The sequence below is a fragment of the Mastigoproctus giganteus genome, chromosome 8 (assembly GCF_048544385.1).
Source record: "Mastigoproctus giganteus isolate SK-2022 chromosome 8, ASM4854438v1, whole genome shotgun sequence".
In the NCBI taxonomy this organism is placed as follows: Eukaryota; Metazoa; Arthropoda; class Arachnida; order Uropygi; family Thelyphonidae; genus Mastigoproctus; species Mastigoproctus giganteus.
In genome coordinates this window covers 128,894,797-128,913,521 of record NC_143582.1, presented here as the reverse complement: position 1 = coordinate 128,913,521, position 18,725 = coordinate 128,894,797, and the positions used below count along the sequence as shown (strand labels likewise).

General features: G+C 37.8%; 1 protein-coding gene across 1 annotated transcript in view; it reads right to left on the bottom strand.

Moving 5' to 3' along the window:
* Window positions 1-2,286: 2,286 nt before the first annotated feature.
* LOC150081816 (transmembrane protein 120 homolog) overlaps window positions 2,287-18,725 on the bottom strand; it is a 375,137-nt gene continuing 358,698 nt past the window's right edge. Inside the window, exon 12 of the mRNA XM_090380327.1 lies at window positions 2,287-2,421. Coding sequence (XP_090236453.1) covers window positions 2,287-2,421 — 135 coding nt within the window. The remainder of the gene's footprint in view (window positions 2,422-18,725) is intronic.

The window sequence follows — 18,725 nt, the reverse complement described above, 5'->3', positions numbered from 1 at the left end:
AATTTGCAGAACTTAAGCCTTTCTTTTATTATATTAATATTATTAGCCATATGGTGCAAGGAAGCCTGAGGCTTATGCTGCACCAGCCAAAAAAAAAAAAAAAAAATTCTGAATTACCCTGAAAGAGAGAGAGAGAGTCAGAAGTAGAAGGGAATCACCAAGAAAGAGAAGAATAATGATATCCAGCTAAGGACCCTGGGTGTGCCAAGTCCATACTCACCAGATGTGAGCCCCTGGGGGTAATTTTACTATGCATTATTATTATTATTATTATTATTATTATTATTATTAGCTATATGGTGCAAGGAAGCCTGAGGCTTATGCTGCACCAGTCAAAAAAAAAAAAAAAAAATTCTGAATTACCCTGAGAGAGAGAGAGAGAGAGAGTCAGAAGTAGAAGGGAATCACCAAGAGAGAAGAATGATGATATCCAGGTAAGGACCCTGGGTGCACAGAACTTAAGCCTTTCTTGGTAACAGCAACCCTTTGTTCCACTCATCGGTCTCATTGCCCTTCTCTGTACTCATTCTAGCAGCTCTACATCTTTCCTAAAATGAGGCCTCCAGACCTGTATTCAGTACTCAAGGTGATTATACAAGGGGATAATCACCTCCTTAATCCCTGCTAGCAAATTCTTATATATCATTGACAAGACCCCATGAGCTATTCTTGCAGCATGTCTGCACTGTCAGAAAACTTCATATCTGACTGCACAATTACCTCCAGGTCTTTTTGAGTGTAGTACAACACAGTTGTTATGTTACTCTGGGGTTACTGCTACCCATATACAGTACTTTGCATTTGTCAATGTTAAACTTCCGTTGCCACTTCTCAGTCCATCTGCTCAACTTTTCTAGATTCTGTTGCAGTAGCGTACTGTCCTTACTGTCATTAATAACTCTACCGACCTTTGTATCATCTGAAAACTTGGACATTAAGCCTGATATACCTTCATCAATATCAATTACAAATACAGAAAACAACAACGGCCCCAACACGAACCCATGGGGGATCCACTAATAACATGTCAGTGAGTTACCCCAACAATGCTAACTGGACTATACTGTTTGATCAGATCATATATATCATCCAAGTTTCTTGTGACGACTGACTAACTGGTTAAAATAAGATAAAAGCATTAAAATACAATAAGATAAAAGCATTAAAATACAATAAGATAAAAGCATTAAAATACAATAAGATAAAAGCATTAAAATACATAGTAGCTTTTGAAGTGAAGTGCCTCTTCATCAGCTAGTCTGTGAATGGTGTACTTTAGTATATATTGATCATTACAATAGCACAATATGTAGTAGCTTTTGAAGCTACTACATATTGTGCTATTGTAACAATCATAGTAGTAATGATAAAAATACATAGTAGCTTTTGAAGCGAAGTGCCTCTTCATCAGCTAGTCTGTGAATGGTGTACTTCAATATATATTGATCGTCACAATAGCACAATATGTAGGCAAGTCTGGTAGAAGATTGAAAGATCGGGTTTCTGAGCATGATGTGGCTCTGCGAACCGCTAATTTTAAAAATGCTCCACAGTCGCTGAGCATTATTGAGTTGAGCAGCACAATCTTGATCCCCAACAGGATATTGAAATCATCAACTATTCACGTGATTACCGCCAGTGCTCATGGCTCGAAACACTGCACATAATCTAAACAATTCTGGTATTTTAATGATCAAAGAATATATAAAGATCATTACAGATTATTAAATTCCATAAAAAGAAATCATTAATTTGCATATACAAATCTCTAATTTGACATAAGATAAAACATTTTAGGCTAAAATATGCATATTATATTATAAAATCAAACCACCAAACTTTTAATTGTCTATTAGTACATAATTAAAAGTGTAATTAAAAGAATACAAAATGAATATACAACCCTTGGGTGAATTTTACAATAAAACAGAGATAATAAGAGCCAAGGTCCGCTACAGGTTTCACTGTTTTGAAACTAACTAATAACATATTGTTGTCTCAGTTCATAAAGCATTTCAAGGTAATACCAAAAATACAGTTCCAACATATGGCAATATGGTCATAATTACTAAATATCATCCATACAACAAAAGCTATAGGTGAAAACATTACACTGTTATAAATAAACTTCATATTTTGGATGGGAAAGAATAAAATATAGCATGTTTTTAATACAGTGCATTTATTCCTTTTTGATACTATTTTATATGCCAATTATTTTAACACATTGAAAAAATTTTTAACAAATTTAACATTGAAGAAAAAAAATTACAGTATATGTGTTTACTATTTACTTAAAATTTCTCCTTTTTGTGAAAGTAGTTTTATTTTCTTGAAGTCAAGCTTTTGGTTGATAACTAGAACTGTGGTAACTGTATTGCCAATAAACAATACCAAGAATATCATGGCTGATACCAATACCTAAATTAATTTTTAAAAAAAATGAATACACATGCACAATCAGATTATACTATATCATAATCTCAACCAAATACTTATGCTCTAATATATTTTATGAATTAAAAGAAGGTGTTTAATAAATACATATCCCCCCCCCAACATTTATTGTGTTTTTGTCTTCCTTTAACTTTATTTTCTGGCACCCTCTTTGATATAATTTAAAAACACTTTTAATGATTGGTTTCCACATTCAGTAAATAAAAATTTTTAATTAAATTAAACATCAGTAATGGAGAAGCAATCATAAATTATCAAGAACACTGATAAGTATAGAAGACTATAATTAAATTAGAGATGGGCACAATCAAGAGGATAATATTAATTAGGTTAAATAATATCAATTAGATTATATCCTCTTGTTCAAATAAGACTGACTAAGACAAAGTGGCCACTATCTTAAAATTAGTATCTTTCTAAATGTGCTTAAAGCAAACAGGAATAGGTCTGAAAGTATAAATGAACTTTATATAATAATCATATTGAAGGTACACATAAATCATTCAAATAGTTTTTCTTCCATACATAAAATAATAAAGGCTTGTCACACATTAAAAGTTTGATTGGGTTCACCTAATTCTTTAGGTTTAAATGGCATCTGCATTTAATTAGAGTTCCAAGCTTTTTAGTTTGGCCACCAGAAAAACTTAAATCATTTGTTTAATTTTAATGGAAACACGTAGCATTAAGATGATTCAATAAGGAAAACTTTTCCTTGTACTGTCTTGGATACAATTTAGTAAAGAAATATTCCTCCATGGCCATATTAATTCGAAAATACTGAATATCTGTAAAGTAATTCTTTTGATGAAGCCAAGTAATTTCTGTAGTTGCCTTCGTATTTTAATGCTTCTTTCATACATGCAATAATTAAGGAACTCTTAAGTCTGAGAAAATCAAAGGATTTACAACACTTATCATTGGAGAACACACTAAATACAGGACCTGCCTGCCTGACTTACGTAATACACGACTTACACAAATTCGACTTTATGTAAGTTTTTGCTGGCCAGTGCAAACTGAAAAAAATATGGACACGTATTTTGCATCTGTAGGGATAAATAGAGGTATTGTGGAAATATCGTAATGTGAACCCAATAACACATTATTTTCTTTTTTTGTTTTGTTTTTGTAATTCGTTCCAAGTCCTTGGAAGTTGAAAATTTCGCTATATTACTAAGCTATTTATCTCTCTAAAAGGTCATATTTATAATGGAAATTGCACTACACTTTCATCGTTATCGTATGTTCCTGTTATAAGAATCAATTTTGAACGCCTTTGTGATATTTTTCTAAAGCACATTTCTGAAGGTCACTACCATAAAACCATAAAAACAATTTGCACTTTTCGGTTTATTGGACTTTTTTGTTGGCACAATCTATTAATGACGGATAGTAAACTCAAACTTATTGCATTTGTGATAATACCGATAACTGGAATTCTGTGGGTTTTTACGTTACGTTATTATGGTGAAAAGTTTTGAAATCTTCAATCATACACCAAAAGCCAAAACATTATGACCAACGAGTCATCATGCAAATAGAAGCAACTGCAGGTGAACTATGACGTGTGCGGGTCGGGACACTGTATAAAAAAACACCTGATAACGAGCTCAGTTAATCAGTGTTACTCTTGTTCTTCAGATGGGAAAGGCAGCAGACTTCAGCGAGTTTGACAAAGGCCAAATTGTATTGGCCAGATGACTGGGTCAGAGCATATCTGAAATGGCATGGCTGGTGGGATCTCATGGTTAGCTGTGGTTAGTACCTACCAAAAGTGGTCCGAGGAGGGGGGGGAACCCATGAACTGCCAGCAAGGTGTTGGATGACCACGGCTCTCATCGATGCTTGAGGTGAGCAAAGGCTCTCCCGGATCATACATGGCAACAGAAGGATGACTGTGGCGCAACTCACCAGTAACTGGAATGCTGGTGACATGAGTAATGTGTCACAACACATTACTCACAGTACATCGAACCCTGCTGAAAATGGGGCTGCATAGCCACAGGCCGCTCTGAGTACCCATGCTAACCACGGTTCACCGGCGACAGCCCGTACAATGGGCACGTAAGCATCGAAACTGGACCTTGAGTGATTGGAAGAAGGTTGTCTGGTCCGATGAATCACATTTCCTGTTGCACCATGTGGACGGCTGGTTATAGGTGTGCATCACTTACCTGGGGAAGTGATGGTGCCTAGATGCATCGTGGGACAAACAAGGTTTTTTTTTTTTTTTTAGGAGCATTAGCAGCTAAGGCCATATTGCTCCGGGATATGTGGTGGTCATTCCCTGACCTTTCCGCATCCTCCGTATTTGGTGGTGACGGGCTCGAACCCCGGTCTAATCAAGAAGCGTGTACTACGCACTGCTGCTCCTTCCCACCTGGCTACAGAGGTGCCTAGGACAAACAAGGCAGTGGTGGTGGTGGTGGTGGTGTCATGCTTTGGGCGATGTTCTGTTGGGATACCCTGGGTCCAGTTATCCATGTGCCAGGCACTCTGATGTTTACCACCTACCTAAAAACCCCATAACTCTCCCAAAGGAAAAGTCACCACTCATATGCCAAAGGAACTGACCATACCAAACTAACCCGTAGAAATCAACCACATCTTCATGACTATGAATCTCAGATGGGATTCCTCCCACAAATGATCCTAACATCTTGGAAACCAAGACTGGGATGCTGTCCTAGCCGCAATTTTTCTACTGGCTGTCAACCAATAGCTATTGCCAATGTGCCGTACAGGTGATTTGACTGGCTGCCTTGTCGGCCACTATTCCTTCCCTTGGGTAGACTGTCTCAATGTCCCCTCCTCCTTCTGCCACTCCCCACTTTCCCCTCTAGTGGGGCATCGGAATGTTCCACTCTAACTGGAGTTGTCTTCCCTATCGGCTCCATATTTCTGTCTATCTCACCCTACTCTATCTGCATGCAAATGAATGTCACACACAAACTAAATTCAAAAATCTAAAATCAATTTTGCCCACCATTTTTGGTTTTCTTCTAGCACTTCCCTGCTACACATCATTTTTTTTTATTATTTAGGTCCTAGCCACTGAAATCTCAGGAAATTAGGTGGCAGGACCTGCCAGAGTAAATCTTAACCTACTGGGTACCTGGTCTGCCTCCACGGGGCAAAACTGGGGCAACGTCAGGCCTCAGCAGAGGTCTGGCAGCTAAATGGCCAGAAGAACAACAGTACACGACACCACACACTTCAAGATCCATACACTTTTAAATTGCTGGCTTTTACAGTGATCTGTATCACCACACAGTGTAAACTACACAGAGATAGGGGAACCCCTGGTGCCATCTGACCCTAAATACACTTTATACTTTGTGGACATGTGTATATGTAAAGGGCGGCACCTGGAACATTCATTCAACTCCGCCTCGAATCTCTGTGAAGAACAGTATCACTACAGATGGGCCAGATATGTGTGTGTGACGTCAGTCTCTGTGTATTATATGTGTGTTCTGTTCTGGCCGCTTGGCTACCCAGAAGCATCAGTCACCTGGACAGATGATTTGAAAGGGAAAAAAAAATAATAATAATTAAATAAAAAAATAAATAAATAAAAAAAAATATAAAATAAATAAAAAAATAATAATAAAATAAAATAAAGAAAAAATATATATATTAAAAAGAAAGAAAGAAAGAAATTAAAAAAAAAGTAAAGAGGATAAAGAAAAAGAAGGGGAGAAAAAAAAAAAAAAAGAGGGAAGATGAAAAAAAAAAAAAAAAAGGAAAATAAAGAGATGAGGAAAGGAAAAATTATAAATATAAAATAAAAATAAAATAGAATAATAATATGCCTGAAAAGGTCAATAGGTTCATCTTTGATCGGTGCTTGAGGTTATGTTGCCACCGCATTAGTTGCAAGCATATCTTTCCTTCTGGCAAAGACAGCAGCTGCAAAAGCTTGGAGTGCAGACAAGTGATGTGGGGTCAGAACAAGTTGATCAACTTGATTTATGCTGAAGGATGGAACTTCATTTCGCAGCTCATTCCTAATGTCTTCATAGCAGGCGCATTCATGGAGAAGATGTTGCCAATTTTCTTTTGCTCTACAGAAACAAAGGTCAGTGTTTAACAGGCCTAGCTGGTGGAGTTTTTCGTTAAGGGACCCATGCCCAGTAATAAGATACGATGTTTCCAGACTAATTGTAAACCACAAACTAACCTTCTTCGACATCACAAAGGAGCCATCCAGTAGGAAATTTCTGGTTACAGTGCCAACAGTTGAATTGTCCCACCTTGTTTGCCAGACATTTATTAGCTCTTTAAAGCATCGAGCTTTTTCCCTTTTATTGTCATCATTCAGTGATAGGTCTATATCCATGATGGAGGTCGGTATTCCTTTTTTGAGCCTGAAGCATAATCCTCTAAATATTACATATGTATCTAAAGGCAGAGTCCCAGCAATAACCTGGATTGCAGCAGTGGACACCGTTCGGCAGATGCGATGTGTTGCTAGTAGCATAGCCCTCTGGATTGAGTTCAGTTTTAGCTTCATTTTGACGATTACCACTCTGTGGAACCAAGCTCCGGCTGCGAATGAGACTATGGGAAGGAATACCACTTTATAGTAAAGTAGCAGGGTCCTCCTAGACAGGCCCCACTCATTTCTTGAAATTCTAATGATGGAGGCTGTAAACTTCCTGATTTTTTCACGAAGGTGTTGTAGGTGAGGTAGGAATGAAAGCCTGTGGTCTATGATCACGCCCAAGACTTTATACTTTACCTAAACATCACTGCTGACCAGGTATGCCCTTTCATGGCAATGGTCTTCCCAGCTAGTGGTGCTGTCTTTCATCAGGATAATGCGCCATGCCACACCACCTGGATTATTCGAGACTGGTTCGTGGAATGTGAGGAAGACTTCCAAGTATCGCTCTGGCCTCCAAATTCCCCAGACATCAATCCCATTGAGCATTTATGGTTTGTGTTGGAACAGCAACCCCGATCTGAGGCATTTCAACCACGGACCTTACAGGAGTTAAAGGATCTGTTGGTTATGTGTTGGTACCAGATACAACAAGACACATTTAGAAATCTTGTAGCATCCATGCCTCGCAGGGTACGAGCTGTTTTGGCTGAACGTGGAGGACAACATCATATTAGGTAGGTGGTAATAATGTTTTGGCTCATCGGTGTATAAAAAACAAATTTTCAGAAACTTCTCTTTATTCCTATTTTCGTATTACAATGATGAAGGGAATGCGATCAACAGAAATTGCAAGTGGTGGTAGTGCCAGGAAACGAAACAAAATTGATTTAGAAATGAAGATGAAAATGATTAAGAAGTACGAAGCAGGACAAAGTTTGTCATCCATTGCAAGGGAATCAGGTCTCACTGCTTCAACAGTGAATACTATTTTAACGGACAGTGCACGTATAAAAGAACATGTTAGTCCTTTTATACAAAACAGTGTTCAGAAGCTATATCGAAGATGGAACAGCTATTAATAATATGGATGGAAAATCAGATTCAGAAGCGAGTGCCCCTGAGTATAATGACCATTCAAGCAAAAGCAACAGGTATTTATGAAGATATTAAGGATAAGTACAGTGAACTCCAAGCCAACTTCGTGGAAAGGAACAGGTGGTTTAACAGGTTCAAGCATTGCACTAGGTTTCCACCATGTTAAAGTATGCAGTGAAGTCACCAGTGCCGATTCTGCAGCTGCAGAGAAATTATGTGATGTGTTGGAAAAAATTATTGAAGGCGGCGGCTATTCAACACAACAAATTTTTAACGTTGACGAGATTGCTCTGTATTGGGAAAAAAATGCCAGATCGAACATACATTGCCAAAGAAGAATAGATAATGTCAGGTTTCAAGGCTTCAAAAGATAGGGCCATGCTCTTGCTAGGGGTTAATGCAGTGGGAGATTACAGATTAAAACCATTGCTTGTGTACCATTCTAGAAATCCTTGTGCATTTAAGAGCATCAAAACCATTGCTTGTGTACCATTCTGGAAATCCTTGTGTATTTAAGAGCATCAATAAAGCCATCCTACCCATGCATTTCCTATCAAACCAGAGAGTATGGATAACAATTTCTCTCTTTGAGAATTAGTTTAAATGCTGCTTCATTTGTGAGGTTGAAAAATATTGTAAAGACAACAACGTTCCTTTCAAGATTTTGCTTCTATTAGATAATGTTCCTGGACATCCTACATATCTAGATGATTTCAATTCGAACGTGAGAGTCATATTTCTGCCGCCAAACACGACTTCACTCATCCCACCTATGGATCAGGGTGTTATTTTTAATTTAAAAGCATATTATTTACGCACAACATTTGCTCAGGCATTGTCTGCAGTAGATAGTGAGAAAAATTTTACATTAAGAGACTTTTGGAAATCTTACAATATTTACCACACCACCTTAAACATTAATAAGGCTTGGGGGGAAATTACTAAAAGTTGTTTAAATGGCACATGGAAGAAAATATGCCCACGGCACGTAAAAGGTTTCGAAGGATTTGAAAAAGATGAATCATATGAAGAGGTTACAGATAAGATTGTAAAGGTTGCAGAGCTACTTCAGTTGGAGGTTGATTCCAAAGATGTGGAGGAGTTAAGAAGAAAAAGAGGACTTATCTAATGAAGGATTTATTGACTTGCAGGCAGCGATAGTGAAAGAATAAAATGCTGACAAAGCTCAAGATGAACCAAATGAGGAGCCGAGAGCTTCATCACCAGAGAGAGAGATGGCAATGGCATTTTGTGAAATTGCATCGGCAATGATGAGGTTTGAGAAGATGGATCCTGACAGCGAACAATTCTTAAAAGTTAACAGAGGGGTGAATGATATGCTTGCTTGCTACAAAGAAATCTACAATGAAAAGAAAAAAGCCACAGTCCAGTCATCCATTAATATATTCTTTTGTAAGGTTGAGCGGCCGAATCCTTCTAAATTTCCACACCCCTCAACGTCCGCAGCGGCGTCATTATCAACTGAAGACGTCAATTCTGGCAACGATGTTCGAGAGGTAAAACTTACTGACAATTATGCCTATCTCCTCTCATTTTTGTAATTTTATAATTTTTAAATTGCACACTTTTGTAATTTTTCCTGTGCACGAGATAAAAAATTGAATAAATACAATAAATAATTCTATTTACATGTTCATTGAACATTTATTTTTATTCAATCAATTCAGCGAGTACAGTTGTGAGTGCTGCACAAGTATGGGGAAATTCCGACGTATGTAGGGTTCCGCGGAACGCAACCCTTATGTAAGTCGGGGAGTGGCTGTATGGGAAGCAGAATTGTACTTTCAGAGTGAGAATAAATATTATCATTAAGATAATCTTCAGTAAACCTGTACTGGGAAAACTAAACTGGTATTTTTAACTTCAATCCATGCTCTGTATTCCAATTTTCTGTTTCTTCTCTTCAAATCTCATTGTTATGTGGAGCATTTGCTCAGACATTAGTGCTAGCAATATGAGCAGTGGGAAAATGAAACACGACTAAGTCAATTTTCAGCATGGAGCAAACAACAAAGATTACTTTGAGTAAGTAACTTAACAACGTGCAATTATATATAAAAAAATATACAAAGCTGATTATCTAAATTACAACTTCTTTAAACAATCAGATATATGCTTTACCAATTCATTTGTTTTTAAAAGAAAGTTAACAGTTGTAATTATTATAGATATACTTTAAGACAAATTTCGTCACTTTCTTTTTAACAAAACCGGAAATTAACTGCCTTTATGACAGTACTGCATAGCAGATATGTGTTATTCTGGAATTACTTTTACCCATATGCAGTACCTTGAATTTATTTGTATATCTCAATTGCCACTTCTGAGCTTTCTGCCTAATTTTTCTAGATCTTGCACTAGCATAATCTGACTACCATTATTAATCACACTGCCAATGTTTTGTGTCATCTGCAAACTTAGACATTATGCCTTCAGTGGTATCATTAATAAATATAGAAAACAACGAATCCAGCACTGACACCTTGGGGGCTCCACTAATGAATTAGACCAAGAAGAGCAGTGCTCATTGATTACCACTCCCTTCTTTCTTCTATTAAGCCAACCCTTTAACCATAGCAGCACTAGTTCCTAATGCCACAGCACTCCAATTTGTTATGGAACAGTATCAAAAGCTTTTTTGAAATTTAAGTATATTAGCATTAACATTAGTAGAGGCATACGATGCAAGAAAGCAAGCTTATGCAGCATCAGCCAAAAAAAAAACCTCCATTCTTTCCAAATGCCTGTCCAGCTCAGCCTTAAATTTATTCAGGCTATCAACTTTCACAACAAAAGATGGAAGTTTGTTCTGCCAAACAACTACAAACTGTCCAAAGGTAAATTTCTGCATATCTATTCTACAACTGTCTGTCCTCAATTTGAACCTGTGCCCCCTCAGGTTCTTAATCTGAGCTAGAGGAAGAATCCCATCAGCATTCAGCTTGCTGAAGCCATTCAAGGCCTTATGCACCTCAATCAGATCACTTCGCTGGTGCCTACTTTCCAGGAGCTGCAATTTGCAGAACTTAAACCTTTCTTGGTAAGAGCACCCCTTTGTTCCACACACCAATCTTGTTGCCCTTCTTTGTACTTGTTCTAGCAACTCTACATCTTTCCTAAAATGAGGCATCCAGACCTTTACACAGTACTCTAGATGTGGCCTGACCATTGCCTGTATAACGGTATAATAACTTCCCAGTCCCAGCTATCAAAATTCCTATATATCATTGACATGACTCCATGACCTGCCCTGGCAGCCCATCTGTACTGCTCAGCGAACTTCATATTCGACTGCACAATTACCCCAGGTCTTTTTCACTTTCCACTTCCCTAAGTGTAGTACCACACAGTTGGTACATTTCTCTTTGCTTATGCAGTACCCATATGCAGTACTTTGCATTTGTCAATGTTAAACTTGAGTTGCCACTTCTCAGCCCATTTGCCCAACTTATCTAGATCAACTGGAGTAGCATACTGTGTTTACTGTTGTTAACAACCCTGCCAACCTTTGTATCATCTGCAAACCTGGACATTAAACCTGATATACCTTCATCAATATCATTGATAAATATACAAAACAACAGGCGCTTCCATAGCCAGGTAGGCAGGAGAAGCAGTGCGTAGTACACACTTTTTGATTAGACTGGGGTTCCAGCCCGTGACTACCAAATACGGAGGATGCGGAAGGTTCAGGGAATGACCAGCGCATATCCCCGGAGCAATATCGCCTTAGTTGCTAATGCTCCTAAAAACCAAATAACAACAACAGCAAAACAACAATGGACCCAACACCAAACCCTGGGGAACTCCACTAATAACGTTTGTCCACAAAGATCAGTGTCCACTGATTCCCACTCTCTGTCCATCTCCCACTCAACCATCCCTTTATCCATTGTAGCAACTTACGTTTAATGCCATATCTCTCCAATTTGTGCAGCAGTCTTCCATGTGCAACAGTATCAAAAGCTTTCCTGAAATCCAAGTATATTATATCAAAATTACTTTTGGCATTCAGTTACTTTGTGACCACATCATAGTATGCAATCAAATTGGTCAGACAATACCTCCTTTTAACAAACCCATGCTGTGTCTTAACTATTACGGCAGTCTTGTCTAGATGATCCTGCAATGCTTCTTTAACCAGTGATTCCATTACTTTCCCCAGAACACAAGTTCAACTAACAGGTCTGTAGTTACTTGTGTCACCTTTTGAATCCCTATTGTGAATTGGTGATAAATTTGCACATCTAGTCTATGGGGACCTCCCCTGAGTCCAAGGATGCTCTCATAATTATGGCTAAGGGTTTGCTGCCTCCTTTAATATAACTGGATAGATCCCATCCTCCCCAGGTGCCTTTTTATGTTTAACTTCAACAATTTCTCATCCCCTTTGCTCTCAGTTATTACAAAATCACTTAGCTTCCTGCTAGAGCTTGATAAACCTCTGGCACTCACCTCATTGAATAACTCCTCATGTGTGAATGTCAAAATAATCATTCAGTTTATCAGCTACCTCAGCATGGTCATCAATAGTCAACCCATCTATGTTAAGTGGTCCAATCTGATTCATCTCTTTCCTTCTAGAGTTTACATAAGTAAAGAACTTTTTGCTGTTTTTCTTTGTATCCTTTGCCAAGGATTTCTTGTAATATGCATTCGCCTGCCTAACCTCCTTTGTGACTTTATTACAGACTAGTTTATATCTGTCATAGGCTTCTGTGTCACCCGATACTTTATATGCATCCCATATATTTTTTTTTCTCTGCAACAAACCTCATTAGTTAATCTGACATCCATTTAGGCCTAAACTTTGAACAGTATTTCTTAGTTGGAATGAAAAGCCTAGCAGCCTCCAAAATTAAGTCCCCAAAGGCTTGCCATTTAGAATTCATCATTGGTAACATCATCAGTTAATCCCACTGTACAGAATTTAAAAACTATCTGAGACCCCTGTAGTCACCTTTACGAAAGGAATAGCCCTTCCCTTTAGCCTTGATGGTAGTTACATCTTTAAATTTGTTATTGTTGTTTTTATTTGGTTTTTAGGAGCATTAGCAACTAAGGCCATATTGCTCCGGAAATATGCGGTGGTCATTCCCTGACCTTTCCGCATCCTCCATATTTGGTGGTGACGGGCTCGAACCCCGGTCTAATCAAGAAGTGTGTGCTACGTACTGCTGCTCCTTACCACCTGGCTACGGAGGCGCCACATCTTTAAGTAATTCCCATATCAGTACATTGTGATCACTGTCGCCTAGTGGTTCCTTTATCCACAAATTCTTAATGCATGAATAATCACTGCTGGTAATAAGATCAAGAGTATTACTCCCTCTGGTTGCCTCTCGAACAGGTTTCTGTAGAAAACAGTCATCCAATAAATCCACAAAAGTCTTGCTAGTGTGCGAGTGACCAATCCACAAGTTCCAGTCAATATCTGGAAAGTTAAAATCCCCCATTATAAGAGATTCTGATTTACTGGCCCACTCTATTTCTCTGCACAATTGCTCATTATACTCATCAGATTCATTAGGACTATAACACACACCTACTCTCATTTTTCCTTATTAATTGTGATATGATATCACAATTGTTTTTTGCCTCTAGTTCATTTGTTGTCATATCATAATAGCCAATCAGATTGGTCAGCAGATCATCCCTTAACAAATCCGTGCTGTGGGTGCCATTTAACTGCATTCCTGTGTAGATGGTCTTGCATTTACTTTAAGCAATGACTGTTCTTTTCCCTGAATCGCACTTACAGGTCTATAATTACTCACTTCATCCTTTTATCCCTCCCGCTCCATTGTGAACTATGGAGAAATTAGCACATCTCCAGTCCACAGGGACTTACCTGAAACCAGGTATATTATTTATGAGATTTTTCTGTGTATGTTGTGTCTGTAATTGGGAATATATATACTGGCCTATTGGGCTACCTAGACAGCACATGGTAGTGTTATACTTATATACTCATTTTATTTTATACATACATGTGTGTTGTGGTCACACAACACACATGTATGTATAGGAGGCAAAATGAGGTAATAGGAGGCTAATAGGAGGCAAAATGAGGTAAGGAATTAGGATAGATATAGCAGATACTCCTGCCTCATAAACTAATAGAGCAGAGTGTGGAAAATAATTGGTTGGTGGAAAGTAAACAGTATATGAACAAAGAACATAAAATTAGTGCTTGAGTTGTCCAGGATCATGACTTCCCATCCATGCTGGGAGAGAGAGAGAGAGAGAGAGAGAGAGAGAGTAGTTCTGTGCGGTGAAGTTTTATGGCTCCAGCTAATTGAGAAGTTTTTCTTAAATTTTTGCTGTTTTATTGACTTAATTTGGCATATTAATTTATTTTCTAAAAGGAGCTTTATATTCCTAGTTATGATGATTGTTATTTGGTTTTTAGCAGCATTAGCAACTAAGGCCATATTGCTCCAGAATATGTGGTGGGCATTCCCTGACCTTTCCGCATCCTCCGTATTTGGTGGTGACGGGCTGAAACCTAGTTACGATACTTAGTTTATTTTGAACTTAGCTAGTGATTTTGTAGGTTATTACTTAGTATTGGTAAGGTATCCAATCCATGTGTTGGACAAGATTTTGCAGCTCCAGTGAACGCTAAGTTTTTAATTATATTTAGCCGTTTTATTGACTTAATTGTTATATTAAATTATTTTCTATAAGTTGTTTATAGTCCTAGTGAAGCTCCTTGGTTTATTTTGAATTTATATAGCGATTTTGAAAGTTAATAATTAGTGTCCATAGATTTACTGTTCGTAACTTGCTGCCATTGTTATATGATACAACATATATCCCGAGCTAGACAACGTAAGGTTTCATGTAAAACTGGATAGCGACACACGTAGCACTGTATTAGAATTCTGTTAGCTTAGTATGATCAATTAATCAGTAATATTTATTAATCTTATTAAATTTCATTGTCAATTAAATTATACTTAAACAGAATCATGAACCAGACTAAAGCAGAAAAGCAACATTCACAGATTAGCCAGAGTGCTGTGGCTATGGAAGAACTGAAGGGGACGAGTCTCCAACATATCACAGTCTAAAAAAAATGGGCGAAATGTGAAATGTTTGCAAACCTATCTAGAACAGGACATGATCTAGCCAAGGAGTATGTCTTTGTGTGTGCTAGGTGCAGAGACTGTAAGGAAATTAGGTGCCAGCTCAGCATTCTGATGGGCATCTATGAGATTTAGAGGTGTAGAGTGGATGCCCTCAAGGAAATTAATGAGGGGCCCATCAACCTCTCAGCTGCCTAACTCAACGCAGAGCTCACTCCTGTGCATCAGGCAACACAGCGGCAATCTCCAAGGCAGAATGTGCTTGTCCCATAGGAACTAGTTATTGTTGGTGATTCTGTTAACAGGGAATTTTATTATGCAAAAAGGATGGATGGAAGAGGACCAGAGTATGTCTGCCAGGGTGCAAAAGTTGATGATGTTGTACAGCAGATATCATCTTTTAAGGGCACAAAAGGTGATATTCTTGTACATGTTGGCAATAATGACCTTAACAGTAAGAAATCTGCAGATTTACTTAACAAGTACAGTTAAATGTTGAAAAAAAGTTGTGAGATACAGTTTAATTTGAAAGTGTCTGCAATTCTACAAAGACATGATAGGAGAGAGTATATGATGAAAGTCTTGTCAATCAATTCAGCCCTGGAGAGATTGTGCAAGAGTCATGGGGTAGAATTTTTTTCAGTAGGGTCTGTGCTTGCTAATAGGAGAGAGTACTTCTACAGGGATGGGATTTTTTTCAGCGTGGGATACAGTGTTAAGTGGGTTGGGAAACTAGCTTGGGGGGGGATTCACAGAATAAAAGATTAACAGTAGCCGCAGGCAGAGGCGAAAGAAATTCTTGCAATGCTTCTATTGTAACGAGCAGCAGCCTAGACAGCAAGTTGCTGGGGACTTCAAGAGCTGCTGGGATTCATCATGGAACAAATAAATACATGAGTTAGCGTAACTAAGAGTAAGAACAGGTGCATGTACACTAATGTTAGAAGTATAATAAATAAAATTGATGAATTTGAAGTGCTGATCAAGACATCAAAGACAGATATTGTTGGGATATCAGAGACGTGGTGTCACAAAGATATAAGCAGTACAGAATTGGAATTTTTGGAGTACAATGTGTACAGAAAGGATAGACAGGGTAGGAAGGGAGGAGGGGTTATGCTGGTAGTTAAGAAACACACAAAATCTAATGAAGTGCATCCAGTTGACATCCATGGGTGGACAGTGCAATGTTGAGTCAGTTTGGTGTGACATAAACACTAGAAAAGGAAAATGAGAGTAGGAGTGTGTTATATGTTTTATGACTGAAGAGTACAGTGTACAATTGCGCAGAGAAATAGAGTGGGTCAGTAAATCATAATGTCTTGTAATGGGGGATTTTAACTTTCCAGATATTGACTGGAACTTGTGGGTTTGTCAGATGGGTCAGAGAAGTGGCAACTGAAGTTTAATATTGACAAATAATGCAAAGTACTGCATATGGGTAGCAGTAACCCAAGAGAAACGTGCCAACTGTGTGGTACTACACTCAGGGAGGTGGAGAATGAAAAAGATCTGGGGATAATTGTGCAGCCAGAGCAAGTCATGGAATTTTTTAAATGATATATACGAATTTTGCTAGCAGAGACAAGGAGGTGATTATACCTTTGTATAAGGCAATGGTCAGACCACACCTTCAGTACTGCGTACAGTCGGTCCTCGTATAACACGTGTTTACATTACACGAATTCGATCATACACGATTTATAAATAGGGGAATGATATCTTATATAACACGAACCGAATTCGCTTATGCATGATTCGCCTTTGTGTTTACAAGAAATGGTAGTCGAACGCGGAATCACCCCAACCGAACGCAACACGATAGGAACGAAGAAGATTCTGAAAATGTGTTTATGTGTTTTATATCAGTGAAGGGGAAACACATTTCACCATAATAACGTAAAAACCAACACAATTCCAGCTATCGATATAACCGCAAATGCAATTAGATGGAGTTTACTACCAGTTTATAACAGATTCCACTAGCAGAAAAGCAACTGGAAATTGTTTTTATTGTTTTATGGTAGTAACCCCCAGAAATGTGCTTTAGTAAAATGTGGGGTGTTAATAGTGTATCTCGGCTTTACGGTGTTGTTTATTCAGTTGCAACACGCGCGCAGCTTTGTTTATGTGTATCAAGCTGCCTCCTCGTTTTGTAATTGCGCTTTATTCCCTAAAAATTAGTAAAATACTTAAAAGGTGTGAAAGGAAGCGTCCTGGCGAAGACACTGCAGATTCAGAGAGAGGAAAAAAAAAAAAGCAATATCAATAAACAGAGGCGGACTGGGTCAAAAATTCTTACCTGGGAAAATTTATGGTGGCCTCATACTACGGTTTATGGCCAAAATCACACCGGCCTCCGGCCCACAGGGATTTCCCGGGTAAGGCTTATGGCCAGTCCGCCTCTGTCGATAGAGAAAAAATATGAAATTGTGAAACGCTTTGAGCGAAATGAAAGACCATGTGATATTGCACGTGCTATAGACCTAAATGAGGCAACGCCGAGAATTACAAAGAATGCAGAGAAAATAAAAACAACTTTTATAGCAGGAACAACTCAAAGTGTAATTAAAATCCATTAGATTAAGACACAAAGAACTGGAAGAGATGGAACGGCTGTCATCTGTTTGGATAGAAAATCAAACAAAAAACAAGTTTGCTTACGATAGAAGTAAAAGCATTAGCAATATTTTATTACGACTATTTTATTTAATATAATAAATTTTTTACGAATAAAATACTTATTTTATTCGTAAAAATAAAATACTTATTTTATTCGTAAAAAACACTTTTTTAGTATTAAAAATACTAAAAATACTTTATTATAATATAATAAATAATAAAAAATATTTATTATTTATTATATTATAATAAAAAAATATATTATATTTTTATTACGTATTTTAATCGTTATAAAATACGTAAGTATTGCAAGTATTTTATAACGATTAAAATTACCCGATTATTTATTGTGTTTGGTAATGCTTTGGTTCCAAATGTGTGTTCAATCTTGGGTGGTCGGCACCTAACCACACTTTTTCCATAGGGCCTGTTGTTTATATTGCACGATTTTGCATTGCACGAGGGTTTCTAGGAACACAACTATCGTGCTATACGAGGACAGACTGTACAGGTCTGGAGGCCGCATTTTAGGAAGGATGTAGAGTTGCTAGAATGAGTACAGAGAAGGGCAACAAGATTGGTGAGAGCAACAAAGGGGTTCTCTTACCAGGAGAGCTTAAATTCTGTCAGTTGCAGCATCTGGAGAATAGGCACCTGCAAGGTGATCTGACTGAGGTGTACATCGGGTGTGTGGCAAAAGTTCTCCGCGACTGCAGACTGGTCGTTGCTAGCTCGATTGCTACTGTTTTCTTGTGTTGTAACATTAATTCTTGATATATTTATTTATTGACGTTATAGTTTTTGGCGTAGTTAACTAATCTTCAGTTAATAATATTGTTGCGTCTCAGTTAATAATAGTCGGTTGCTTTGAACCGACTATTATAGTTAATGGAAGGCAGAATTAATAGTAAGAAGCTTGGTAAAGGAGGGGGGAAGGAAGAGAAGATTGGAGCTTTCCCCCACTTCCTTCCAGAGTTCCCACGTTGTACAATACTGATTCTGTAAAGAAAGTTTCTGAGAAATCGTCTAAAGTTAAAAATATTAAA